Genomic DNA, 27,549 nt, shown 5'->3' on the forward strand with positions numbered 1-27,549 from the left:
TCATATGTGGATGGATTTGTGTCTGGATTCTCAATTCTGTTCCATTGGTCCATGTATCTGTTCTGTTATTGTACCAGTACCAGGCTGTTTTGACTACTGTGGCGGTATAATAGGTTCTAAAATCAGGTAAAGTAAGGCCTCCCACTTTGTTCTTCTTTTTCAGTAATGCCTTATTAATCCGGGGCCTCTTTCCCTTCCATATAAAGTTGGTGATTTGATTCTTCATCTCATTAAAGAATGTCGTTGGGATTTGGATTGGAATTGCATTAAATGTATAGATTGCTTTGGGTAGAATAGATTTTTTTTTTTTTTTATGTTAAGTCTTCCTATCCATGAGCAAGGTATGTTCGTCCACTTATGTAAGTCTCTTTCGGTTTCTTGCAGAACTGTACTATAGTTTTCTTTGTCTTTTATTTCTCTGGAAAGATTTATTCCTAAATATTTTATTTTCTTGGGGGCTACTGTAAATGGCATTGATTTGGTGATATCCCCTATGATGTTCTTTTTGTTGGTGTATCGGTATCCAGCTGATTTTTGTATGTTTATCTTGTATCCCAATACGCTGCTGAACTCTTCTATTAGTTTCAGTAGTTTTCTGGAGGATTCCATAGGGTTTTCTGTGTATAAGATCATCTCATCTGCAAATAGAGATACTTTAACTTCTTCCTTGCCAATCTGGATGGCCTATATTTCTTTATCTAGCCTAATTGCTCTGGCTAGGACTTCCAACACAATATTGAATAAGAATGGTGATAAAGGGCATCCTTGTCTGCTTCCTGATCTCAATGGGAATATTTTCAGGCTCTCTACATTTAGGGTGATGTTGGCTGTTGGCTTTGTATAAATGCCCTTTAATATGTTGAGGAATTTTCCTACTATTCCTATTTTGCTGAGAGTTTTTATCACTCATGAGTGCTGAACATTGTCAAATGCCTTTTCTGCATCAGTTGATAAAATCATGTGATTCTTGTCTTTTCTTTTATTTATATGGTGGATTACATTAATTGGTTTTCTAATGTTGAATCATCCCTGCATACCTGTTATGAATTCCGCTTGGTCATGGTGAATTATTTTTTGTATGTTGTTGAATTCTATTGGCTAGAATTTTGTTCAGGATTTTTGCATGTACATTCATGAGGGATATAGGTCTGTAATTTTCTTTTTTTGTCGTTCTTTACCTGGTTTTGGTATCAGGGATATGGTGGCTTCGTGGAATGAGTTTAGTAGCATTCCGTTCTTTTCTATGCTCAGAAATACCTTAGTAGTAGTGATGTTAACTCATCTCTGGAAGTTTGGTAGAACTCTGCAGTGAAGCCGTCCGGACCAGGGCTTTTTTTATTGTTGGGAGTTTTTTGATTACCTTTTCAATCTCTTCTTTGGTTATGAGTCTATTTAGTTGTTCTACCTCTGTTTGTGTTAGTTTAGGTAGGTGGTGTGTTTCTAGGAATGCATCCATTTCTTCTAGGTTTTCAAATTTGTTTGAGTATAGTTTTTCATAGTAATCTGATATGATTCTTTTCATTTCAGTTGGGTCTGTTGTAATATCGCCCATCTCGTTTCTTATTTGGGTTATTTGCTTCCTCTCCTGTTTTTCTTTTGTCAGTTTGACCAGTGGTTTATCAATTTTGTTGATTTGAAAAAAAAAAAAACAGCTTTTGGTCTTATTAATTCTTTCACTTGTTTTTGTGTTTTCTATTTATTTTATTTAGTTCAGCTCTAATTTTTATTATTTGTTTTCTTCTGGTGCCTGTGGGTCTCTTTTGTTGCTCTCTTTCTATTTGTTCAAGTTGTAGGATTAATTCTTTGATTTTGGCCCTTTCTTCCTTTGAATGTGTGCATTTATTGATATAAATTGGCCTCTGAGCACTGCTTTTGCTGTGTCCCAAAGGTTCTGATAGCATATGTTTTCATTCTCATTGGATTCTCAGAATTTCTTTATTCCATCCTTAATGTCTTATATAATCCAGTTTTTTTTGAGCTGGGTATTGTTCAGTTTCCGAGTGTTTGATTTCTTTTCCGTCCTTTTCCTGCTATAGATTTCCACTTTTATTGCCTTATGGTCAGAGCAATTGCTTTGTAATATTTTAATGTTTTGGATTCTGCTAAGGCTTGCTTTATGACCTAATATGTGGTCTATTCTAGAGAATGTTCCTTGTGCACTAGAAAAGAAAGTATACTTAGTTGCTGTTGGGTGGAGTGTTCTGTATATGTCTACGAGGTCACGTTGGTTGATTGTGGCATTTAGATGTTCCATGCCTTTATTGAGCTTCTTTCTGGATGTCCTGTCCTTCACTGAAAGTGGTATGTTGAAGTCTCCTACTATTATTGTGGAGCTGTCTATCTCACTTTTCAATGCTGATAGAGATTGTTTTCTGTATCTTGCAGCCCTGTCATTGGGTGCATAAATATTTAATATGGTTATATCTTCTTGGTGTATTGTCCCTTTAATCATTATATAGTGTCCTTCCTTATCCTTTCTGATGGATTTAACTTGAAAGTCTATTTTGTCAGAAATTAATATTGCCATTCCTGCTCTTTTTTGATTGTTGTTTGCTTGATATATTTTTTCCATCCTTTGAGTTTTAGTTTGTTTATGTCTCTAAGTCTAAGGTGTGTCTCTTGTAGGCAGCATATAGACGGATCTTGTTTTTTAATCCATCCTGCCACTCTCTGTGTCTTTATTGGTGCATTTAGCCCATTTACATTCAGGGTAATTATGGATAGGTATGAATTCAGTGCTATCATTTTGATGTCTTTTTTTGTGTGTTGACAGTTTCCTTTTCCCCCTTGATTTCATGTGCTGAGTAGATTTTCTTTATGTATTGTCTTTTCTTCATATTTGTTGTTCGGTAATTTTATTTCTGCTGAGTCTGTATTTTCCCTTGTATTTTATTTTGATGAGTAGGATAGTTTGTCTCCTTTGTGGTTACCTGATGATTTACCCCTATTTTTCTAAATTTAAAACTAACTTTTATTTCTTTGTATCGCCGCATCTTCCTCTCCGTGTGGAACATGTGTGATTACATTTCTTAGTCCCTCTTTATTATTTTAATGTTGTCTTCTTTTATATAGTAACATCGCTCTTACCACGTTTGGGGCTTTTTTTTTTTTTTTTTTTTTTTAATAATCTTGCTTTGTTTTTTTGGATATCCCTGTCTGGGTTGACTTCTGGTTGCTCTGCCCAGTGTTCTAGTCTTGGGTTGATACCTGATATTATTGATTTTCTAACCAAAGAACTCCCTTTAGTATTTCTCATAGTTTTGGTTTGGTTTTTATGAATTCCCTCAACTTGTGTTTATCTGGAAATGTCTTAATTTCACCTTCATATTTAAGAGACAGTTTTGATGAATATATGATTCTTGACTGGCCATTTTTTTCCTTCAATTTTTTACATATGTTATCCCATTGCCTTCTTGCCTGAATGGTTTCTGCCGAGTATTCCGAGCTTATTCTTATTTGGTCTCCTTTGTAGGTGACTTTTCGTTTATCCGTTGCTGCTCTTAAAATTGTCTTTTTGTGTTTAGTTTTGTCAACTTTAATTATGTCTTGGTGAGTTTCTTTTAAGATCTACCTTATGTGGAGTTCGATGAGCATCTTGGGTAGATATCTTCTCATCTTTCACAATATCAGGGAAGTTTTCTGCCAACAAATCTTCAACAATTTTCTCCGTATTTTCTGTTAAATCCTGTTCTGGTACTCCAATCATTCGTAGGTTATTTCTCTTGATAGAGTCCCACATGATTCTTAAGGTTTCTTCATTTTTTTTAATTCTTTTATCTGATTTTTCTTCAAATATATTTGTGCCAAGTTATTTATCTTCGAGTTTAGAAATTCTAGCTTCTACTTGCTCAATTCTACTCCTCTTTCTGTTGAGTTATCTAATTCTGTAATTTTATTGTTAATCTTCTGAATTTCTGATTGCTGTCTGTCTATGTGTTTTTCCAGCTTATTAAACTTTTCATTATGTTCCTGAATAATATTTGTAATTTCTTTAGTTGCTTTATCTGTGTGTTCCTTTGCGTGTTCTGCGTATTGCCTCATTTCCTTCGTGGTGTCTTGAAGGGTTCTGTATATTAAACTTTTGTATTCTGCATCTGGTAATTCCAGGAATGCACTTTCACCAGAAGATCCGAGTGTTCTTTGTTTTGAGAGCCTGTTGAGGTGATTTTGGTCTGTTTCTTTATGTGACTTGATATTGACTCTTGTCTCTGAACCATCTATCTATAAGTTATTGTATTAGTTTATGCTTGCTTACTGTGTCGTAGCTGCTTGCTTTGTTTTGTTTTGTTATATACCCCTATGGGTTGCTTGAGTGAGCTAGCTTGATTATTTTTGTCTTTGGAGCTCTGGTGTCTTGTCCCCAGGTGGCTAGAGCTGTTGTCAAGTATATCAGTCTAGGAGTCCATTCAGTTTTCTTGTATGAATTCAGCTCAGGTTCCCAGGTAGCTGATCATCAAGTGTGTTGTACAGGCTCTGTCCTACAGTCTTAGAGGGGCAGGGGTGATTGGTGTATATACTGGTATCTGATTGCAGCAGGGGGTCACACTCTGAACAAGGCAGGGGGCCGAGAACCAACCCCCAGGTGTCTGAAGAAAATGCGTCTCTGTTCCCTAGAGCGTGCTGGTGGGTTGGCTCTGCAGAGGCACCGTGGGCACCCAAAGTTTTTGTATGTAAGGACTATGAGGTACCAGTTACCTTTGGACCACTGTTGCAGGTGGCTGGGTGACTTGAGTGGAGCTACCAGTCCTTCGGTCCCTGTTGTGGGTAGGTGAGGACCTTGTTTAATAGGGAAAGGAATGTCAAACGTCAAACACCCACCTCTCCACCGCACTGCTGAAATCATTGGAGTCTGCCAAGAAGGGCCTGTCTTCCTGAAATAGGCCCACACAGGTCCATGCAGAAAGGAAAGGTGCTTAAGGTCCACGGATGGTTTATACCTGGACAGGAGCTGCTTCTGTCCTGAGCTCCCCTGGTTACTGGAGCTAGCAAATTATCTTTTCCCCCAATTGCAAATTTTTTCCTTCCCTAAGACTGGCAGGATGGCTCTAGGTGCTCACCAGGGTCCATCTCAGGCCTAGGGTTTCAGCCACTGAGGTCGGTTTGGGATTGGAGGGGTGCGGTAAAATACACGCAAGTACTTAGCTTTTGCCGAGAGCGCCATTCTTCTTAGGTTCCAGAGGTGTGAGTAGGCTGTGTGGCTGGCTGTTCTCCCTGAGGAAACTGCGGTTGAACGCTAGTACCAATCCGCCAACACTGCCACTGCTCCGGGAATTGTGCCTGAGGGCTCCCCACGAATCAGGACTGGTAACTCCTCTCCATTTCTGAACGATCTCTTCCTTCCCCTGCCCCTCAGTTCGTTGTCTGAGCTTGCCTTTGATGCTCAGAGCTCCCAGCTTGTCACAGATATACTCGTTTCACTTGTTTTTTTGGGTCTTTGTTTGTAAAGAGGGCTCGCCAGAAGCATCTGTCTATTCCGCCATCTTGGCTCTGCCGCGCCGGGTTCCTCATTGTAATTTTGATTTGCATTTCTCTAATGCCTAATGGAAACCCTGGTAGTGTAGTGGTTAAGTGCTACGGCTGCTAACCAAAAGGTCGGCAGTTCAAGTCCGCCGGGTGCTCCTTGCAAACTGTATGGGGCAGTTCTACTCTGTCTTACAGGGTCGCTGAGTCAGAATCGATTCGATGGCACTGGGTTTTTTTTTTAATGGCTAATGATCATGAACGTTTCCTCATGTATCTGTTTGCTTCCTGAATGTTTTTTTGGTGAAGTGCCTGTTCATATCCTTTCTCCATTTTTTAATGGGGTTATTTGTCTTTTAGTTGTTTTGCAGTATCTTGTAGATATTACAGTTTAGACACTGATCGATTTTGTCGTAGCCAAGAATTTTTTCCCAGTCTGAGTGTTGTCAACTGTCTTTTCCCCATTTAACTGACTTTGGGCCTGTGTGAAATCAAAGATCAGCTGCTCATATGTGGATGGATTTATGTCTGGATTCTCAGTTATGTTCCACTGGTCTATGTATCTTTTGTTGCACCAGTACCATGTTGTTTTGACTACTGTGGTGGTATAATATTTTCTAAAATCAGGTAGTGCGAGGCCCCCCACTTCATTCTTCTTTTTCAGTAACGCTTTACTTATTTATGGCCTCTTCCCTTTCTATATGAAGTTGTTGATTTGTTTCTCCATGTCATTAAAAAATGCCGTTGGAATTTGGATCGGGATTGCTTTGTATCTATAGATTGCTTTGGGTAGAATAGTCATTTTCAGAATTTTGAGTCTTCCTATCCATAAGCAAGGTATGTTTTTCCACTAATGTAGGCCTCTTGGCTTCTTGCAGTAGTGTCTTATAGTTTTCTTTGTATAGGTCTTGTACATCTCTGGTAAGATTTATTCCTAAGCCCTTTATCTTCTTGTGGGGTATTGTAAAAGGTATTGATTTGTTGATATCCTCTTTGACGTTCTCTTTTTTGCTATAGAGGAATCCAACTGATTTTTGTATGTTTATCTTGTATCCTGATACACTGCTGAACTCTTCTATTAGTTCCAGTAGTTTTCTTGTGGATTCTTTAGGGTTTTCTGTGTATAAGATTATATCATCTGCAAATAGAGATACTTTTACTTCTTCCTTACCAATCTGGACGCCCTTTATTTCTTTTTCTAGCTTAATCACTCTGGCTCGGACCTCCAGCACAATGTTGAATAAGAGTGATAAAGGGCATCCTTGCCTCATTCCCATTCTCAAGGGGAATGCCTTCAGACTCTTCATTTAGGATGATGTTGGCTCTTGGCTTTGTATTACGTTGGGGAATTTCCCTGCTATTCCTATTTTGCTGAGGATTTTTCTCATGAATGCGTGTTGAACTTTTTCAAATGCCTTTTCTACATCAGTTGATATGATTCTTGTCTTATGTTTTATTATGTAATGGATTATATTGATAAAATAATCAGTGGTAATCCATCCCTACATAACTAGTATGAACCCCGCTTGGTCATGGTGAATTATTTTTTTGATATGTTGTTGAATTCTGTTGTTCAGAATTTTTTGCATCTAAGTTCATGAGGGTATTCATCTGTAATTTCCTTTTTTTGCCTTGTCTTTATGTGGTTTTGGTATCAGGGGTATGCTGGCTTCATAGAATGAATTTGGGAGTATTCTGTCATTTTCTATGCTCTTAAATAATCTTCAGTAGTACCTCTCTGAAAGTTTGGTAGAAATCTGCAGTGAAGCTGTCAGAGCCAGGGTGTTTTTTTTTTTTTATTGTTAGTTTTTAAAATACCTGTTCAATCTCTTCTTTTCTTATATGTTTATTTAGTTGTTCTGTGTTTGTGTTAGTTTAGGTAGGTAGTGTGTTTCTAGAAATTCATCCATTTCTTCTAGGTTTTCAAATTTGTTAAAGTACAATTGTTCGCAGTAATCTGATATGATTCTTTTAATTTCAGCTAGGTCTGTTGTGATATCGCGCATCTCATTTCTTATTCAGGGTATTTGCTTCCTCTCCTGTTTTTCTTTTGTCAGTTTGGCCAGTGGGTCGTTGATATTGTGACCTTTCCAAAGAACGAGCTTTGGTTCTATTAAACTCTTTCAATTGTTTTTCTGCTCTCTATTTCATTTAATTCTGCTCTAATTTTTATTATTTGCTTTCATCTGGTGCCCAAGGTCTTGTTTTGCTGCTCTTTATTTGTTTGAGTTATAGGGATTATTCTTTGATTTTGGCCCTTTCTTCTTTTTGGATGTGTGCATTTATTGATATAAATTGCCCTCTTAGCTCTGCTTTTGCTGTGTCCCAGAGGCTTTGGTAGGAGGTGTTTTCATTCTCATTTGATTCTATGAATTTCTTTATTCCGTCCTTAATTTATTCTATAACCCAGTTGTTTTTGAGCAAGGTGTGGTTCAGTTTCATTGTGTTTGATTTTTTTTTTCCTTGCTTTTTCTGTTTAATGATTTTTACTTTTAGGGCTTTATGGTCAGAAAAGATGCTTTGCAATATTTCGATTTTTTCAATTCTGTTAAGGCTTGTTTTATGACCTAACATATGGTCTATTCTGGAGAACATTCCATGTGCATTGGAAAAGAAAGTATACTTGTCTGCTCTTGGGTGGAATGTTGTATGTATGTCTATGAGGTCAAGTTGGTGGATCATGGCATTTAGATGCTCTGTATCTTTATTGAGCTTCTTTCTGGATGTTCTGTCCTTCACTAAAATTGGTGTGTTGAAGTCTCCTATTATTATTGTGGAGCCATCTATCTCTCTTTTTAATGCTGTCAGTTTGTTTTATGTAATTTTGAGTTTTGTTATTAGATGTGTAAATTTTGATTATGTTTATATCCTCCTGGTATGGTGACCCTTTAATCATTACATAGTGTCCTTTTTATCCTTTGTGGCAGATTTTCCTTTAAAGTCTGTTTTGTCAGACATTAATATTGCCACTCTTGCCTTTTTTTGACTGTTGTTTGCTTGATTTTTTTTTTCTTTCCTTTGAGCTGTAGTTTGTTTGTGTCTTTAAGTCTGAGGTGTGTCTGTTGTAGGCAGCATATAGACAGATTGTGTTTTTTTATCCGTTCTGTCACTCTCTGTCTCTTTATTGGTGTATGTAGTCCCTTTACATTCAGCTTAATTACGAATATGTATGAGTTTAAAGGTGTCATTTTGATGTCTTTTTTTGTTTTGTTTACACTTGTTTTTCCACTTAATTTTTTGTGGTGAGCCATTTTTCTTTATATATTGTCTTTTCCACTTTTTCATTATTGTTGTTTTTGTATTTGCTAAGTCTTTATGCTTTTCTCAGTTTTTATTTTGATGTTTAGGTTTTTTAGTTTCTTTTGTGTTACCTTAATATTTTATTTCTTTATGTTGCCTTGACTTCCTCTCCATATGAAAGAGCTGTGACTACATTTTTAGTCCCTCTTTTTTGATTTCATATTGTCATTAAAAGACATCATTGTTTTATATAATGATATCTTTGTTTCCCTATTTTGAGCATTTTAGCTTTGATTTATTTTTGAGAATTCCCTCTCTGTGAGGTAATATCTAGTTGCCCTGCCCTGTATTCTAGTCTTTGGTTGTTATCTGATGTTACTGATATGTAACAGGGGACTCTCTTTAGTATTTCTTGTAATTTTAGTTTGGGTTTTGCAAATTCTCTAAAATTCTGTTTATCTGGAAATGTCCTAATTTGCCTTCATATTCGATAGATAGTTGTGCTGGATTTATAATTCTTGGCTTGCAATTTTTTTCATTCAAGGCTTTATATATGTCATCCTATTGCCTTCTTGCCTGCATGGTTTTCGCTGAGTAGTCCAAGCTTAGTCTTATTGACTCTCCTTTGTAGTTGCCTTTTTGTTTATCCCTAGCTGCTCTTAAAATTCTGTCTTTATCTTTGGTTTTGGTGAGTTTGATTATAATATGTCTTGGTGACTTTCTTTTGGAATCTACCTTGTATGGGGTTCGATGAGCATCTTGGGTAGATATCTTCTCATCTTTCAGGATATCAGGGAAGTTTTCTGCCAACAAATCTTCAACAATTCTCTCAGTATTTTCTGTTATCCCCCTGTGTTCTGGTATTCTAATCACTCCTTTATTTTTCTTGATAGAGACCCACATAATTCTTAGGGTTTCTTCATTTTTTTTAATTCCTTTATCAGGTTTTTCCTCAAATATGTTCTTGTTAGGTGCTTTATCTTCAGTGTCATGTATTTTGACTTCCATTTCCTCAATTCTGCTCTTATGACTTTCTATTGAGTTGCCTAATTTCGAAATTTTACTGTTAATCTTCTGAATTTTTGTTTTCTGCCTCTCTATGGATTCTTGAAGGCTATTATATTTTCATTATGTACTTCTCTAATCTTCTTAAGTTCCTCTAATGCTATGTCTGTGTGTTCCTTAGCATGTACTGTGTTTTTCCTGATCTCGTTCCTGGTGTCTTTAAGAGTTCTGTGTATTTCTCTTTTGTATTCTACCTCTGGTAGTTCCAGGAATTTATCTTCATCTGGAAGGTTTCTCAATTTTTTGTTTTGGGAGCTTGCTGAAGCCATCATCTTCCTCCTTTTTATGTGATTTGATATTGACTGTTGTCTCCGAGCCATCAATAAGTTACTATATTATTTTATGTTTGCTTACTATGTCCTAGCTTCTTGTTTCGTTTTGTTCTGATTTGCCCAAATAGGTTGCTTGAATGAGCTGATTTGATTATTGGCACCTAACACCCTGTCACTAGGTGGTTAGAACTGTTAATAGGTATATGAGCCCAGGAATCCATTTACTTTTCTTGTATGGATTCAGCTCAAGTGTCCAGGTAGTCTGTCCCCAGGTGTGTGGTGCAGGCTCTCACTTGCAGCCTTCGACAAGCATGGATGATTGGTGTAGGCACAGGTATCTGGCTGCAGTAGGGCATCACACGTTCAGCAAGGCAGGGGACTGACAACCACCCCTGAGTGTTTGTGAGGAAAGCCTATCCCTGTTCCCTAGAGCTCCTAGATGGGTGGGTTTTGGGTTTTACATCCATACTATGGGTACCCAGTGCTGTTGGCTCTAAGGACTGGGAGGCACCACTTTTCCTTGGACCCCTCTCTAAAATGGCTAGGTGCCATGGGCAAAGCCACCAGTCCTCAGGCCCCTGATGTGGGTAGGCAAGGACCTTGCTTAATAGGTAGAGTGGTGTCAAACATCACAAACCTGCCTATCCACCATATAGCTGAAACCATTGAAGTTAGAATTCTGGCATATACCCTGTTGTACTGTGCTGTTGAAATGGGCCCACACCAATCTTTGCAGTGGTGAAAGGCATTCAAAATCCGTGGACCACTTATGCCTGTGCCTAGGCAAAGGAGCTATTTCTGCCCTGAGTTCCCAGTGTAGGGGAGCCTGCAGGTTATTTTTTCCCCTCTTTGTTAATTTATTCCTTTTCCAAGGTTGAGAGGATGGCTCAGGGTGCACAACAGGTCCTACTTCCAGCCCAAGGAAAGCGACTGTCACTGAAGCTGCCTTAGGACCTGGTGCAGAGTGGGGAGGAGTCAGTTAAATGGGAGGGAGTTTTTTCCAAAGGGGTGTTTTTTTGTCTGCATGGTAGATTAGATGCACGTACTTATGCTGAGAGCACCACTTTTCTCTGATTTGGGAGGCATGAGTGAACTCTCCTCCACTTTGGTCTCTCCTGATGTGAAAAATGTTTCCCAGACGCCACTGTTTGTCTCACCGTGCTTGCACGAGCGATCTGGTCTGTGAGGTGCCAGTTCCTGCCAGGTCAGGTCTGGCAACTCCTCACTGCTTCTGGACTATCTGTCTCTCTGCCACCACTCAGTCGGATTCCTCTGCTTTTTCTTTGATGTTCAGGGCTCCTAGACTGTCATAATTAATTCACTTGTTTTTTCGGGCCTTTGTTGTAAGAGGGACCACTGGAAGCATCTGACCACTCCACCATCTGACCTGCCTCTACCTCTCCTAAAAAATTTTGGTGGTTGGTCTAAAGCGCCCTTTACAATGTGGTAGACACTAGCCGCATGTGAATATTTAAATTAATTAAAGGCAAATGTTTACATGTGACTATTGGCTAACTTACTGGGTAGCAAACATTTTTATCATTGCAGAAGGTCCATTGGTCAGCACTGCTTTAGAATTTACAATACATATCTTTAACTTATCACGGTCTACCTTAAAATAATAGTATACTACTTTAAATATAGTATAAGAATATTATAGCCCTATCCTTTCATTTGGAAACCCTGGTGGCGTAGTGGTTAAGTGCTACGGCTGCTAACCAAAGGGTCGGCAGTTTGAATCCACCAGGTGCTCCTTAGAAACTCTATGGGGCAATTCTACTCTGTCCTGTAGGGTCGCTATGAGTTGGAATTGACTTGATGGCACTGGGTTTGGTTTTGGTTTGTTTTATGCTTCATTTACTTCCTCCGACATCCTTTGTGCTGTTGTTGTATATTTTACTTCCTCATATGTTACAAGTCTCACAATATATTGTTATTTTTGTTCTAGATTTTCAGTTATCTTTTAAGGCAATTAAAAATAAGAAAAAAACTGTCTTTTATATTTACCCTCATTTTTACTATTCCTAGTGTTCTTTCTTTGTTTAGACCCACATTTCCATCTGGTATTATCATCATTCTGCTTGAAGAACTTTAAACATTTCTTTTAGTGAAAGTGTGCTGGCAAGAAACTCTCTCAGGTTTTATCTGACAAAATATTTCACCTTCCTTTTTGAAAGATATTTTTTCCTGGAATCCCTGGGTGGTACAAATGGTTAACACACTTGATTGCTAACTGAAATGTTGGAGGTGGGAGTCCACCAAGAGGCACTTTGGAAGAAAGCCACAATCTCTATTTATCTCCATCTATACTATTTTCTACATACATTTTGCCTGGAATTAGATCACAAATTCCAAAAAATGCCAAAAAAGCAGGAATAAAAAAGACCCACTGTCAAGAGATAAAATGATTAACAGGACCAGGGTTCAGAGATAACCATGTTTTATTTTAGATTATTTCTAGTGATCTGTCTTTAAGTTGGTGATCTTCTGCAAAATCAGCCATTGAAAACCCTATGGAGCACAGTTCTACTCTGACCTACATAGGTTGCCATAAGTTGAAATCAACTTGATGACAACTTTTTCTTTCCTTTTTCTTTTATCACTTTAAATATGTCAACCCATTGCCTTCTGGCTTACATAGTATCTAACCAGAAGTCTACTGTAATTCTTGTCTTTGTCCCCGTGTAATGCCTTCAAGACTTTTTTGTTATCTTTGGCTTTCAGTAGTCTTAATTATTATGTGTTTATGTGATTTTTAAAAATTATTTACTTTACTTGGAGTTCTCTGAGTTTCTTGGGTCTGTGGTTTATAATCTTTAGTTAATTTTGAAGTTTCCATGGCCATTTCTCTTCAGATATTTTTTCTTCCCCATTCTCTTTCTGGGACTTCAAATATACATAGATTATTTGATATGTCACACAGCTTTTGAAGCTCTCTTCTTTGACTTTATTTCTGGATGTGTTTTAAATAATTTCTATTGCTCTGTCTTCAAGTTCAGTGACTCCTCAGCTACGTCTAGTCTGCTGGTAAACTGTGATACTGTGTTTATTTCTGGCATTTTTGACATTTGTTTTTTATAATTTCCATCTCTCCACTGAAATTTCCTTTCTATTCATTCGTGATGTTCACTTTTCCAGTAGGTTTTTAAATATATTTATCATAGTCCTTTCTGATTGTTCCAACTTCATGGTTATATTTGAATTCTGGTCCTGTTGTTTTATTTCTTGACAGTGGGTCTTTGTGTGTGTTTGTGTGTGTATTTTGAAATTTATAATCAAATGCCAGACAGTGTATGTAGAGAAATAGTAGAAACAGAGGTAAGTGGTATATATGCCCAGAAATAGGCTTTCCTATTCTGTCAGGCTATTAGTGTAGGGGTTAAATAGTTGAACTTATTCTCATTGCTCCAACGGTGGGCTGCCATTACCTTGTGCATAGTGTGGGTTCTGGGATGATGAAAGATTTTTCTTAGGGTTCGTGCTCCATCCTCAGGTTTCCAAAGACCCTGCACATCTGTGCCACAGAGATGACATATATGCCCCTTCCCTAGTGGTGGACTGCTATTGGTTGTTACTCAGTGCTAGGCTCATGGTGGGGCAAGGGGTATTCTTGGTTCTGCTGGTTCAACCTCAGTCTTAGACAGGACCTGTGTTCCTGGGCCTTGGGGCTGGGACCTTCTCAGCATTTCTGCACATTCCCCCACTTCTCTCTTCCCTAGCAGCAGCCAAATATTACCTTGATTGTCTTGGGGGTAGTTCATAGAACAGTTTCCTGCCTTTCCTCCAGTGGTACGCAACTTCTGCTTTGTATTGATGCAGGGTCCTAGGCCCAGGAGGGTTTCCTTCCCTCATCCATAGACAGTATCTTTTGCTTCTGTCGTTTTCCCTAAAGCAGTGTATCTCAGCCTGGTTCCTGGGAGTGGGAAGGAATGTTTCCTACCACTGTTTTGCTTCTACCCATTCTGTATTGGCCCTGAAGGTGAGAGGGTTTGCTGTTCCTTTCCCCAGTTTCAGGCTTTTGCTTCACATGGGAAAGATCCAGGGAAGTGAGTGGTTTTTTATGCCTGCCTCCCAGCAGCAGCCAATCACCTCCTGCACTCCTGCTCCACTGAACAGGGCTTTCTTTGGTGTCCTGCCTTCCCTGAGTCTTTCTAATGGGCCCAGTAGAAGACTGACAAAGAACTTGTGAGTGGGTGTAAATTTCCCTTGTGTCTGGGGCTCACAATTATTCTAAACTGATATCCTAGCCCACTCTTAGCCTTTAGGAATTTACACAGTTTACGATTCCCATCTTTCCTCAGGGGGTGTTGTCACTATTTGGAATTCAGTCCTTTTGGTTGCATTGCAACCTCAGCTATCTGATGGGTTCAAGAAAAATTATTACATAGATTATCCAGCTCTTAGTCTTGTGTGTGTTTATATCCTAAGTGGAAGCAGAACTCTAACCTTGTGCTATTAAGTGGCAGTCTCTCAAATGAATCCCCAGGCTTTTATGCATATGCTTCTTTTAAGGGCTAGCATTATTTATTGTTCATTAACTACCTCTTTATTGTTTATTCCCATTCTGCAAATGGATATCCTTGATGTCAAAAGTAATAATTTGCTCCTTGAATCTGCATTAATCTTTAGTGGTATATGCTCCTAATATGAACATATTAAATTTTCATGATAGTGTGGTCAAATAGAATGGCATATGTAGTTGGAGATGTTAGGGATCTCTGACGATGTAACAGAAAAAAATACATCTATCCTCTCTATTTTCTACCTTAAGTGATAATGAGGTTGCATCTTTATACAGTAATTATCAATACCCCATTAAAAGAAAACTAAATATGTTTTAAGTAAAATGATAAATTTACTACAATGTAACAGAATTACGTGAGGGTCAATCTTAGTGAAAACTGCTCTGCTTGGCATCCACTGGTGGAACTGGTGCTGGGTCATGGGAGTCATGAAGGCCACAGATTCTTCAAGAGATGGAACTGTGCAAAGAGAGGCTGTCTGTGCAGACAGAGCAGTGCAGAGGGCAGGTCCTCCTGTGGGAAGAGCCCCTGGGCCATACTCCCCAGTCAGGCCAGAGTTCAGCCTGAGAGGCCTCCTCCCTCAGTCTCCTGTAGGTGTCACCCCTCCCCTACACACTGGTGAATGGCTCCAGGGCTCCACTTTAGCACCAACAATGTTGTATAACCATTTCCTGAGGAAGAATTTGGCAGATTGTAACTCAAGTAGCTCATATAATACAAGGAGTTAAGTAACATAGAATGGATGTGCTTTTGAACTACAAAGCTAAGTAGTATATTTCTTTTTCAGGAAGTTTTTACTGTAAGTGTTGGAAACTTACCTCCTAAGGCTAAGGTTCTTATCAAAATTACCTATATCACTGAACTCAGCGTCCAAGGTACTGCTGCTGTTTTCTGCATGCCTGCTACTGTGGCACCCTGGCAACAAGACAAAGCTTTGAATGAAAACATTCAGGTTAGTGTGCTTAAGATAAGATTTAAAGAAGCATTTCTCAGAATTTATGTAAAGGGAAGAAAAAAAATCTAAATAATCTAATCTTTTTTAGAATAAAATCAATTTTACTGGCTGTTGTAGCATTTAGATACATATATTGTTTGTAAAGTCAAAAGAATAAAAGACACGGATACGCTTAATGGGCATAATATTTTTATTCTGTTCAATTACCTAAAAAAAAAAAAATTTATATCTGTACTATATGTTCATCATGAAGAATTTAGGTAAGCATTCTTATTAGTTGCCATGGAGTAAGCTCTGGCTCATGGCGACCACATGTACAACAGAACAAAACAGTGCCCTGTCTTGCCCCATCTTCATGATTGTTGGTGTGCCCAAGTCCATTGTTGTGGCTACGGTGTATCCTGAGAGCCTTCCAACTTAGGGGACTCATCTTCTAGCACTATAGCAGACAACATTCTGTTGTGATCCATAGGGTTTTCATTGCCTAATTTTTGGAAGTAGATTGCCAGGCCTTCTTCTTACTCTATCTTAGTCTGGAAGCTCTGCTGAATCCTATCCACCATGGATGACCCTGTTGGTATTTGAAATACTGATGGCATAGCTTCCAGCTTTATAGCCACATATAAGCCACCACAGTACAACAAACTGACAGGTAGCAGAGGTAGATAAGCATAGACAATGCAGATTAGCCAGAAGAGGAAGGTAATAACCATCCTTAATTCTATCATCCAGAGATAACTACTGGTTAATGCTTTGGTATATGTCCTTCCAGACTTCTTACTATGTATTTATTTATATAAATTGTATGCGTATGTGTATGTGTATATGTGTGTGTGTATGCATACATACAAATATGCACACACACATGCATAGTTGAAAATCTTTATCAAAATGGCCGTAACTTATCCCCCATATTCTTGTATTTTAGAAGTTACTGTCATTCCATAAGCAAATGCCTCTGTGGCCTTGCTTAGATTGTATTCAGTTTAGAGTCTCATCATGAAACCTAATAAGTAATTTTATATATATACGTATTTCTTTTTACAGGATACAGTAGAGAAGATTTGCGTAAAGGAAATAGGGACAAAGCAAAGGTTTGTACCTAAAATATAAAACCTGTCAGTTTATCATTCAATGGACATTAGTTTCATTGTTAAAATTTCATTTAAAATTATTTGAAGCAACTACTAAGACAATTTTCTCTTCATCTTTGATAGCTTCTCTTTGAGTATATACATTGAGATGCCATACGTGATCGAATTCATTTCTAGTGATACACATAAACTAAAACAAAAGGTTAGTAAATTTTTTTTTTATTTCTTAAGAACTCTTGTTTAAAAATTAATTTTACTTTACCACAGCGATGCATGCACATAGTTTAAAAAGTCAAATAATACAGCAACTTTTAAGAAAAAGTAGCAGTCTCATTCAGTCCCTGCCTGGCCCCATCAGCACCCAGAGACTGACCTGCTTTAGAATATAGCTGTTTCTTCTGGTTTACTCCATAGTTTTAAATAAAAAGTTTTTACTTCTGTTTCTTGAGTCATCTGTTTCATAATTCTTATTATAATTGTCCTAGTGAAAACACTAGACAGACACTCTGCTAGAAATTGTAACAAGGAATTTTATTGAAGGAAAAAGACAAATAAGATCATTTTGTGAAATGAATCACATGGGCACTCAAACAAGAGGGAGCCTGTGTTCTGGTTTGCAGGGAGAGCAGTGAGGTGTTTATCAGGCAGAGCAAACAAAGGCAAAATGGGATCTCATCAAGGGGGAATACCAGGTAAGGAAGGGAAATTTACAAGGGGTTGTCAAACTACAAACTTTCCTAACATCATTTTCTATCCTAACATCAATTTCTTCTTTCCTGACACAAATTAACTAATTCAATATTTCTAAAGCAAGCAGTGTAAACATTCCTGATTGTAGGGGTTTAGTGATTGATTATAGGCTAGTTAAAACCAAACCAAACCCAGTGCCGTCAATTCCCACTCATAGCGACCCTATAGGACAGAGTAGAACTGCCCCATAGAGTTTCCAAGGAGCACCTGGTGGATTTGAACTCCCAACCCTATAGTTAGCAGCCGTAGCACTTAACCATTATGCCACCTGGGTTTCCCATAGGCTAGTTGGAGTCCTTAAAATGTAAAAGTTGACCATTTGGTTAGCAAGGAGATTAAATCAGGTCCTACTTGAAACCTTTTGAAATGTATACATTGCCTATCTGGCTAGGAGGGAAGGAGTTAGGGCCTAAGCATTCACCAGATGAATTGCCTGAGAGCAGTTAAGATAGCAAGATTATTTACCTAAACTAAGGCCCAGATCTCTACATGCTTCGTGTCACAAGCAGTTAAGACTTTCACAGGAAGCAAACTTGTCTTTCATAGAAGGCAGAGGCAGGCTTCAAACCTAGTTGCAGCTTAATTTAAAATAGAATTTCAGTTTAGGTCTGGGATTAACCATTTCAGTAACGCCAAGCAGCCCCAATTTTAAGGTTTACTTATTCATAATAGATTAGACTTTAGTTTTCTTCCCCCTTCACTTACTTTACTACTCACTTTTTCTCTCCCCTTATCCCAAATGAGTGCTATCACAATCTTCCTTAAAGCTGTAGTCAGTGTTTAAGTTATTATGACTATGTGAATATTGCTTACAATTGAGCCAAGAACCGTATTATGATTACATATATTTTATATCTTCCTATAGTGATTCCTGAAGGAAAAGACCTTTTTAGTTTGCTTAGTTTTCTAGAAATCTGTCCATATTTCTTCTCATATGCTAATACATTGGTAAAGACTCTTCTTATACTGTCTTTCACACTGTTAAGTGTTTCAAATAGTTCAGCAACTTATTTTTTCCCTGGAGACCTCCCTCCCTTCCGTCTTTCTGCTCCACCTGGCCTGGTTATTGTTTGGTAGCCTCCCTTTACTGTTTTTTGTAAGCCTTTTTCCTATTTCTTGTTTTAGTCCCTCAGTTTTGCAGAGCACATTCTCCATTAACTTCCCTGAGTAAGAATGCATGGGTGGTAAAGTCGGACGATATCTTTCTTCTACATGCTGCACTGGATCACGTGTGGGGTATAGAATTCTGGGTTGAAAATTATTTTCTCTCAGAATATTGAAGGCAATGTCTTCCAGCTTCCAGTGTTACTTTTGAGAAGGTCAATGATATTCTTATCCCACAGTATTTGTATACAGTTTTTTTTTTTTTAATTCTTTCAGAATTTCAGATCTTCTCTTTATTCCTGGTATTTTGAAATTTAATAATTATGTAAGCTTCATTCATTGTTCAAGACTCATGGCCTTTTTTTGTTGTCCTTGAGTTGGTTCTGACTCAGCGACCCTATGTACAACAGAACAAAACACTTGCCAAGTCCTGCACCATCCTAACAGTTGTTTCTATGTCTGAGCCCATTGTTGCAGCCACTGTGTCAATTCAGCTCACTGAGGGTCTTCCTCTTTTTCACTGATCTTATACATTACCAAGCATGATGTTCTTCTCCAGGGACTGGTCCCTCCTAATAACTTGTCCAAAGTATGTGAAAGAGACGAAGCCTCACCATTGTCACTTCTGAGGAGCATTCTGGCTGTACTTCTTCCAAGACAGAGTTGTTCATTTTTCTGGCAGCCTATGGTATACTCAATATTCTTTGCCAACACCCTAACTCAAAGGCATCAGTCTTCTTCAGCCTTTCTTATTCATTGTCCAGCTTTCACATGCTTATGAGGTGATTGAAATTGCCATGGCTTGGGTCAGGCACACCTTAGTCCTCGAGGTGACATTTTTGCTTTTTAACACTTTAGGTCGTTTGCAGCAGATTTTCCCAATGCAATATGTCGTTTGATTTCTTGACTACTGTTTCCATGGATGTTGATTGTGGATCCAGGTAAAGTGAAATCCTTGACAACTTAATTGTTTTCAACATTTATCATGATGTTGCTTATTGGTCCAGTTGTGAGAATTTTTGTTTTCTTTATGTTGAGGTGCAATCCATACTGAAGGCTGTGGCCTTTGATCTTCATCATTAGGTGCTTCAAGTCCTCTTGACTTTCAGCAAGCAAGGTTGTGTCATCTGCATACCACAGGTTTTTAATGAGTCTTCCTCTAATCCTGGTGCCAGGTTCTTCTTCATATGGTCCAGCTTCTCAGATTATTTGCTCAGAATACAGGTGGAATAAGTATGGTGAACAGGTATCATCCTAATACATACCTTTCCTGGTTTTAAACCATGCAGTATCCCCTTGTTCTGTTTAAACAACTGCATCTTGGTCTATGTACAGTTTCCTGATGAACACAATTAAATGTTCTGGAATTCCTGTTCTTCCCAATGTTATCCATAATTTGTTATGATCCACACAGTCAAATGCCTTTGCATAGTCAATAAACACAGGTAAACATCTTTCTGGTATTCTTAGCTTTCAGCCAAGATCCACCTGACATCAGCAATGATATCCCTTGTTCCATGTCCTCTTCTGAATCCGGTTTGAGTTTCTGGCAGCTCTCTGTTGATGTACTGCTGCAACCATTTTTGAATTATCTTTAGCTAAATTTTACTTGTGTGTGATATTAATGATACTGTTTGGTTATTTCTGCATTCTGTTGGATCACCTTTCTTTGGAATGGGCACAAATATGAATCTCTTCCAGTCAGTTGGTCAGGTAGCTGTCTTTGAAATTTCTTGGCGTAGACGAGTGAGCATTTCCAGTGTTGCATTCGTTTGTCGAAATATCTCCATTGGTATTCATCTGTTCCTGGAGCCTTGTTTTTCACCAGTGCCTTCAGTGCAGCTTGTACTTCTTCCTTCAGTACTGTCAGTTCTTGATCATATGCTACCTCCTGAAATGGTTGGATGTTGACCCATTCTTTTGCCATGGACATTAGTTGTGGGAAATTGTAATTTTTAAAACTAAGTTTTCCCCCTTCTTTTATATTTCTAGAATGCTTTTCAATTAGATGCCCCCTGGATTGAGCCTCTTATCTTCTATTTTTTCTCCTATTATCTATTTTATTGTCTTTTTGTTCTACTTTCTGAATGATTTGTCAGTTTTTTAAAATTCCAGCTGTTCTATTGAGATTTTAATTTTATTCTCATATTTTTTATTTGTAAGAGCCATTTTCTGTTCTGTTCTGTTGGTTTCATGGATGCAATACTTTCCCTCTTTTATCTCTTTGACAGTATTAATAATATTTTTTTTCTTCTGTCCCCTGCATTGTATCTCCTGTCTTTGAGTCTCTTTCCCCCCTTTTTTTTTCCCTGATTGTTTCTTTTGGTTTCCATACTTCATATTAGAGAGAGATTAGAGATTGTATGCAGACCAAAAACCGGGGTGCTTGACATAACTAGGATGGACTGACCAGGTTTAAATTAAACTGCATTTTGAGTAAAAATTGTAACCTAGCCTAAAAGCCTTTGCCTCTGTTGTTCTGAAAAGACAGTTCAGCCTTTTTGTCACAGTTAACTGCTTGTAAAAGAAAGAGGCCAAGAGCCAGGATTTCTGGCTTGGATGAAGAATTGTTTGTTAGGAGGTTATCTGTTAAGAATGTTTACACAGCTTGCCTCAGAAAAGACTTTGGTCAACAGGAGGTTAATAAGTGAAATTAGCAATGTTAAGTAAATGGAACCTGTAAATGTCTCATGACTTTGTGAAAACATCAATTAACCAAGTCTTAATCAAACTTCATTTTCACTCACTAAAGTCTTCCACTCCATTTCTGCTGACTCTTTGTAAATCTGTAACTAAGGTAAAGACTTGTAAAGACACGAGCTTGTTACCTTAAGATAAGGGGAGGGGCAGGCATACATCTGTGACAGAAAATGGTCTCAATTACTTCTGACAAAATGCTTTAACAAATCTCGGGATGTAAGAATCTCAGGCTGTTAACTGATATTAAATGTTTAAGATTATAGTTTGACAAACCCCTGTAACTTTTTGTCAGTGTAATTCCTACACGTCTGTCTGTGACCACATTCCTCCCCCCCACACCCCCGATGCCTGCAAACATGATCTTTTTTCTGTTTCACCAGAGGAAAACTGTTCTCTCTCTAAAATTTGGAACACATGCTGCAGCCTCTTGTCTGAATACTTGTGTCTCCCCATTTCTTGAAATGTTTTTTTTTTTTCCTTCTTTAGTAAAACAGTTTGTTTTTATCTCTAGCAGAACATAAGTCTGGTGTTTTCCTCTATGACAAGGTTTTTCCTTAAATGTCTGGTGACCCTCTATATGTCCATATTTAAGATTAAGACACAAAAAAGTGAGAAGCTCTGTGGGTTGGTGGGGCAGGTTGACCAAAGACCTGCACTAGAGAGTCACCAGGCAGCAAGCTGGCTTTTTGGTTGTGAGTATCATAATGACGCTTCCATTCTTCTGTGATTATCCAGAACCTCTGTAAAGATGTTTATGCGGCATGCCTGGGGAGGGTAGCTAAGGGTTCCAAGTTTCAATGTGCCAACTCTCGCTAGTCTTCATTTGTTGCCCTAACCTCCGTTCTACTCCCTAGCATTTTTGACTTTACATCATAGTTAGTTGAATTTCTCTATGTAATAAGCCTCCAGTTTTTCTTTAGTGAGAGAACAAGGACAAATGGTACTAGCTGCTTGGCTGCTTAGGGTGGGGAGGGGACTTAGGGGTCTGACACATTAGTACATAGTGGATTAACTAGGACCTCTGTTTTCTGCAGTGCCTGGTACCTCCAATTTGTGAGCCTCCCCAGGTTATTGCAGGGCTAGTTAGCCCACTGCCTGTGGCTATTTCCTCTACAGACCCTCAGGTAGTAGCTTCTGCCACTCTTGCTTAGTTTACATGCCTCCATCAGCTTTCTGTCTTTGCAAAATTTGTTGACATCACTCATCTGCTCTATCTTATGGGTTTATACCCTTTTTATTGGAAGGGAGATTTACTGTTTTGCTAAATAGTGAAGGTAAACATATGTGTTTAATCCACCCTGCACGGGAAGCCCAGTTAGCTTTTTCTGTATAACAAACAACCTCAAAACTTTGTGGGCTTAAAACAATAACAAACAAACAAAAACCTGTTGCTGTTGAGTCAATTTCAACTTATAGGACAGAGTAGAACTGCCTCATAGAGTTTCTAAGGAGCAGCTGGTGGATTCAAACTGCAGATATTTTGGTTAGCGACCTGAGCATTTATTATTTCTCATGGTTCTGTGGATTGATGGGCGGTTCTGGTCTGGGTTGGTTTGCTGGGACAGGATGATCTAGGGTAGCCCCACTCACATACCTGGCTGCTGGAGTGTTGGCCGGATGTCTCTTATCATCCAGTTGATTAGTTCAGGCTCATTCATATAGTAATGGGAGAGGTCCCAGTAGCAACAAGAGAGGGCAAGCCCAGTTACACAAACTTTCTTTAGGCATCTGCTTATATCACATTAGTTAAGGGCCAAAGAAGGTCACATGTTCAACTCCAGATTCAATGGGTGGAGAAATAGTTGCCACCTCCTGATGGGAGGAGCTGCTGAGCCACCTTGCAAAATGGCAAACATACAAGGATGGAAAGGATTTGTGGCCATATTTGCAATCTACCACATTGTCTTTATTGTCTTAAAGCTTATCATGTGCATTTAAAAAAATCATTCCATATTTATTAAAATGTAATTCTCAGATTTTTATTTAATTTTGTATTTTACTACTGTAGGTTATGTTTATTTTACTACTGTAGGTTATACTATATATCTGGTGTATATAACCTTCTGCTATATCCAGATAAATCTAAATACGCAGACTATATTTTTTGGATCCAGGGTTTGAGACTGTCTCAAACTGCATTTTTCTGCCTAAATGTGTCTTTGTAAATTAATCTTAGAATTTCGGGAGAGTAACTGATGTGATAATGGTCACATTGCTAAAACTTACATTTCATAATTTTGTACTTTATATATGACTGTATTATTAATGTAGTTAATGTAATTGATCATTAATGTTAATGTAATTGGTGCAATTGCTCATTAATGAGAATGACTAGGGTTTCCTACTTGACAGATAAACGCAAACTGATAATGTGATATTAATCCATTATTTACTTTATTGTCATTGTTTTGTAGCGCACAGACTGCAAAGCTGTAATTAGCACTATGGAAGGTAGTTCCTTGGACAGCAATGGATTTTCTCTCCACATCGGTTTTTCTGATGCATATCTCCCAAGAATGTGGGTTGAAAAATATCCTGAGAAAGAAAGTGAGGTATACTGCTTCTTACTTAGAAATAGGAGACACTCGTGAAAAAACATTTCAGAATAAACTGGTTACTTAAATTTGCAAATTGTTGATAATACTGAAAAACTAGCATTAGACAATGTTGGACCACACAAGGATTTTTATTTTATTTTTTTATTGTGCTTTAGATGAAGGTTTACAGAGCAAACTGTTTGCTCATTTAAGCAATTAATACATATATTGTTTTGTAACATTGGTTTCCAACCTCAAGACATGTCAACACTGTTCCCCTCTCGACCTTGGGTTCCCTGTTACCAGCTTTCCTGCCCTCGCCTGCCTTCTTATCCCTGCCCCTGAGCTGATGTACCCATTTAGTCCTGTTTTGTTTCATCAGCCTGTCTAATCTTTGGCTGAAGGGTGAACCTCACCAGTGACTTCAGTACTGAATTAAAAGGATGTCCAGGGACCATACTCTCAGGGTTTCTCTAATCTCTGTCAGACCAGTAAGTCTGGTCTTTTTTTGTGTTAGAATTTTTTTCCACATTTTTCTCCAGCTCTGTCTGGCACCTTCTACTGTGATCCCTGTCAGAGCAGTTGGTGGTGGTAGTCAGCACCATCTGGTTGTGCTGGACTCAGTCTGGTGGTGGCTCTGGTAGTTGTGTTCCATTAGTCCTTTGGACTAATCTTTCCCTTGTGTCTTTGGTTTTCTTCATTCTCCCTTGCTCCACACAGGGCGGGACCAGTGGAGTATCTTAGATGGCCGCTCACAACCTTTTAAGACCCCAGAGGCTACTCACCAAAGTAGGGTACAGAACGTTTTCTTTATAAACTGTGTTATGCCATTTGAGCTAGATGTCCCCCGAGACCATGGTTCCCAGCCCCCAAGCCCAGTAATTTGCTCCCTCAGGAGGTTTGGATGTGTCTGTGAAGCTTCTATGACCTTGCCTTGGTTAAGTTGTGCTGACTTCCCCAGAACTGTGTACTGTCTTACTCCTCCCCAAAGTTACCTCTTATCTATTGTCTAGTGAGTGTTTTCCCTCCCCATACCTCCCCTCCCTAGTAACCATCAAAAATTGTAAATTTTTTTGTGTAAACCTTTTCATGAGTTTTTATAATAGTGGTCTCATTTTATTTGTCCTTTTGTGATTGACTTATTACACTCAGCATAATCCCGTCCAGATTCATCCATGTTGTGAGCTGTTTCGTAGCTTTATCATTGTTCTTTATTATTGCATAGTATTCCAGTGTGTGTATGTACCATAGTTTGTTTATCCATTCACCTGTTGATGGGCACTTAGGTTGTTTCCATCTTTTTGCTATTGTGAATTATGCTGCAAAGCACATATGCGTTCATGTGATAGCTCTTATTTTTCCAGGATGTATTCCTAGGAGCGGGATTACTGGATTGTATGCTATTTCTGTTTCTAGCTTTTTAAGAAGCACCATCTCGTTTTCCAAAATGAAAAACTATTTGATTCCTACCAGCAGTGCGTAAGAGTTCCAAGCTTCCTGCAGCCTCTCCAACATTTGTTATTTTTCCTTTTTTTGATTTGTGCCAGTAGTGTCAGGGTGAAATGGTATCTCATTGTATTTTTGATTTGCATGTAAAAAAAAAAAGAAATTTTTTTTTTTTTTTAATGGCTAGTGATCTCTAGCCTTTCCACATGTTTCTCTTAGCTGCCTGAATGTCTTCAGGTAAAGTGTCTGTGTATATTCTTTGCCATTTTTTAATTGGATTATTTGCCTTTTTGTTGTAGAGGTATTGGATTTTCTTATAGATTTTAGAGATTAGACCTTTGTCAGATTCGTCATAGCCGATTTTTTTTTCCCAGTCCATAGGTTCTCTTTTTACTCTTTTGGCGAAGTCTTTTTATGAACATAAATGTTTAATTTTTAGAAGATCCCGGCTATCTAGCTTATCTTCTGGTGTTTGCCACACAAGGATTTTTAGACCATTGTATTCATTTCTCGCCTCACGTGGGCTCATGGCCTACCTGTTGGAAACTCCAGCACTGACATTCTACTTTTTATTTGAACTCTTAGTCAACTACCTTGTTGTTGAATAAATCTTAATTATTTTTATTTTTATGGTATTATTTTACCTTACAAGAAAATTTTGGAATTTTACATAGGTCTTTTCTAATAAAAATTGCGCATTGATGCAAATTCTACAGATCTTAGCTATATGTTTTGTACTTTGGAGCTATGCCTGAAGTGTTATTTTTATATAAATTATAGCATTTTTTATAATATGTAATTTATATAGCTTCATATAAATGATACCATTTTTCAAATGCCACAGGAAGCATGGTAGTTAAAGGGTATGTCAATTAATAAGCACATTTTAATTTATCTTTTCCATAGGCATGAATTTCATGCATTGGGTGTGCTATGTCTCTATACACACACACGCACACACACACACACACACACACACTGGTGGGTTTATCCTTTCGCTTCTTTGAGGTTTGTAAGATTTTTCTTGCCAGCTATTATCACTGTACATGATGCATACCTATCAGAGTTTGGAACCCAGTGAGTAATAGCTTACCTGAGCCCTGGTGCTTGTCACCAGTTTTTAATAAGCCATTTTTTTCTCTGTTACTGTATCCCAATGACGTGTCTTTACTTTTTGACCACCATTTAGAAAGATTGTGTAGGTAGGCTTTTAGATTGAAATTTTATGGCTTCTTGACACATAAAGTAGTACAGATATAAGAAGCTCTTTTTTTTTTTCTTTTAGGCTTGCATGCTTGTCTTTCAGCCAGATTTCAATATCACCCTCCCTGAAACAGCCAAGAAAAGTGAAGTTATTATCTGTCTTGATTGTTCCAATTCTATGGAGGGTGAGGCATTCTTGCAAGCCAAGAAAATTGCCTTATATGCACTGTCCCTGGTGGATAAGAACCAAAAAATAAACATTGTCAAGTTTGGCACAAGTAAGTATTCTGTGGCTCTGAGCCAAAGTGAGCTTCCTCTATAATATGAACATACTCTCATGTAGAGCTGAATCAGTGAACCCAAACTCATTCATAGAGTGAAAGGTAGCTCTGGAGCCGGATTGCCTGGGTTCAAATTTTGGCTTTACTGCTTATACACGGGGTGGTCATGAGTTGGAATCGACTCGATGGCAACAACAGCAGTAACCACCTTCTAGCTATATGTGTCATCTTATGCAGGTTACTTGAACTATTTATGCTTCACTTTATTCATCTGTAAAAGATGTTAATACGTAGGCCCTACCTCATAGGGTTGTTTTGAGGATTAAGTGCTTAAAGCAGTGCATAGTACATAGTAAGTGCCCTGTAAATATAACTATTAGTATTACTACTGACTGAACCAAAAGCAAAGCCCATGATCTGACATGAATGAAGGTCCTAAGAATAAGAACAGAATATTTGAAATCAGTATAGTCGTAGAATATCTATAAGGAATGGTCAGAAAACATCAGATGAGCACTATCAGAAGAAAAGTAACCCCATCCTCCAGGTTGGGCCACTGAAACATCTCAGCCTCCAGAAGGCACCTCTTTAGGAATGAAAGAAGGAACATAGAGTGGAATGAGGAGGTATACCACTTTCCGGTGATTGTTATATTCTGTGTCATTCAGCAGAAAGCCTGTCCTACTTTACAGTTGAGCTGGGATCTGCATGCTGCAGGGGGTAGAGGTCACGTTAGCATGGGGAGTGCAAAGCACATGCATGGAGAGTACACCTTTAATCATGGTCAACCTGCCTGTGCAATTTGGGACCCTTTGCACCTTTACATTCATGATATATTACAGAACAGAGGTCTACGCATTTAATTTGACTCATAACATTTTGAATAGTGAATAGTAAAATGCACATTTTGAATATACTG

At 38.2% G+C, this 27,549-nt stretch overlaps 1 protein-coding gene across 7 annotated transcripts in view; it reads left to right on the plus strand.

Moving 5' to 3' along the window:
- Positions 1–27,549, plus strand: part of PARP4 (poly(ADP-ribose) polymerase family member 4) — a 260,869-nt gene that overhangs the window by 176,192 nt on the left and 57,128 nt on the right. For all 7 annotated transcript variants that reach the window (XM_064275429.1, XM_064275428.1, XM_064275424.1 and 4 more), the window contains 5 exons: positions 15,348–15,512; positions 16,563–16,609; positions 16,733–16,811; positions 23,578–23,715; positions 26,432–26,627. In XM_064275429.1, the coding sequence (XP_064131499.1) occupies positions 15,348–15,512; positions 16,563–16,609; positions 16,733–16,811; positions 23,578–23,715; positions 26,432–26,627 (625 nt within the window). The remainder of the gene's footprint in view (positions 1–15,347; positions 15,513–16,562; positions 16,610–16,732; positions 16,812–23,577; positions 23,716–26,431; positions 26,628–27,549) is intronic.

The sequence above is a fragment of the Loxodonta africana genome, chromosome 23, assembly GCF_030014295.1.
Source record: "Loxodonta africana isolate mLoxAfr1 chromosome 23, mLoxAfr1.hap2, whole genome shotgun sequence".
Taxonomy (NCBI): Eukaryota; Metazoa; Chordata; class Mammalia; order Proboscidea; family Elephantidae; genus Loxodonta; species Loxodonta africana.